The sequence below is a fragment of the Chaetura pelagica genome, unplaced genomic scaffold (assembly GCF_000747805.2).
Source record: "Chaetura pelagica isolate M959 unplaced genomic scaffold, ChaPel_1.0 scaffold781, whole genome shotgun sequence".
In the NCBI taxonomy this organism is placed as follows: Eukaryota; Metazoa; Chordata; class Aves; order Apodiformes; family Apodidae; genus Chaetura; species Chaetura pelagica.
In genome coordinates, this window is record NW_009951972.1 from 1 (window position 1) to 1327 (window position 1327).

A 1327-nucleotide genomic window follows, 5' to 3' on the forward strand; every position below is an offset into this window, starting at 1 on the left:
CCCTGGGTGACACCAGTGTCCCACCCCTGTCTCTTCCCAGTGTCAAAACATCCCAGTGAAGCAGTGGGAGACCCCCTGGGTGACACCAGTGTCCCACCCCTGTCCCTTCCCAGTGTCCCCACTTCCCAGTGAAGCAGTGGGAGATCCCAGGGGTGATGGGGGTCCCACCACTGTCCCTTCCCAGGGCTCTTACTTCCATGTGAAGCAGTAGGAGACCTCCTGGGTGATACCAGTGTCCCACCAGTGTCCCTTCCCAGTGCCAAAGCATCCCAGTGAAGCAGTGGGAGATCCCAGGGGTGATGGGGGTCCCACCCCTGTCCCTTCCCAGTACCAAAGCCTCCCAGTGAAGCAGTGGGAGATCCCAGGGGTGATGGATGTCCCACCACTGTCCCTTCCCAGCATCCCTACTTCCATGTGAAGCAGTAGGGGTGATGGGTGTCCCATCACTGTCCCTTCCCAGGGTTCTTACTTCCATGTGAAAGAGACCTCCTGGGTGACACCAGTGTCCCACCCCTGTCCCTTCCCAGTGTCAAAGCATCCCAGTGAAGCAGTGGGAAATCCCAGGGGTGACAGATGCCCCACCACTGCCCCTTGTCAATGCCAAAGCATCCCAGTGAAGCAGTGGGAGATCCCAGGGTGATGGGGGTCCCACCCCTGTCCCTTCCCAGTGTCCCCACTTCCCAGTGAAGCAGTGGGAGATCCCAGGGGTGACGGGGGTCCCACCTCTGTCCTTTCCCAGTGCCAAAGCCTCCCAGTGAAGCAGTGGGAGATCCTAGGGGTGACACCAGTGCCCCACCCCTGTCCCTTCCCAGTGTCCCCACTTCCCAGTGAAGCAGTGGAAGATCCCAGGGGTGATGGGTGTCCCACCACTGTCTCTTCCCAGTGTCAAAGCATCCCAGTGAAGCAGTGGGAGACCCCCTGGGTGACACCAGTGTCCCACCACTGTCCCTTCCCAGTATCCCCACTTCCCAGTGAAGCAGTGGGGGATCCCAGGGGTGCTGGGGCTCCCAGCCCTGCCCCTCCCCAGCCTCCCTACCCCCTGCTGAAGCAGTAGGTCCCGTAGGTGCGGAGCTCCTTGCTGGGGAAGCCGAAGCTGCGCACGCCGGGCTGGGGGAGCCCCCCGCAGCGCTGCCGGGGGGTGCTGATGGGGTAACGGACACTCCCGTCCTCCAGCCACCCCCCGTCACACCGGTCCAACTGGGAGAACTTCCAGGCTGAGTAGAGCTGCCCCACCTTGGCCACGGCAGCTCCCTGGTTGCGACAGGCTTGGGTGGCCTCCTTGAAGTTCAGGTGGCCACGGATGAAGTAGACGTGGCCTGGGGAGGGG

At 62.5% G+C, this 1327-nt stretch overlaps 1 protein-coding gene across 1 annotated transcript in view; it reads right to left on the reverse strand.

Annotated features, from left to right (window-relative positions):
- Nucleotides 1-1036: 1036 nt before the first annotated feature.
- The window catches only part of HAPLN2 (hyaluronan and proteoglycan link protein 2), a gene marked incomplete at its 3' end in the record, with an annotated part of 5750 nt that continues 5459 nt past the window's right edge, over nucleotides 1037-1327 (reverse strand). The window contains exon 5 of the mRNA XM_010001156.1: nucleotides 1037-1316. Within this exon, the coding sequence (XP_009999458.1) occupies nucleotides 1037-1316 (280 nt within the window). The remainder of the gene's footprint in view (nucleotides 1317-1327) is intronic.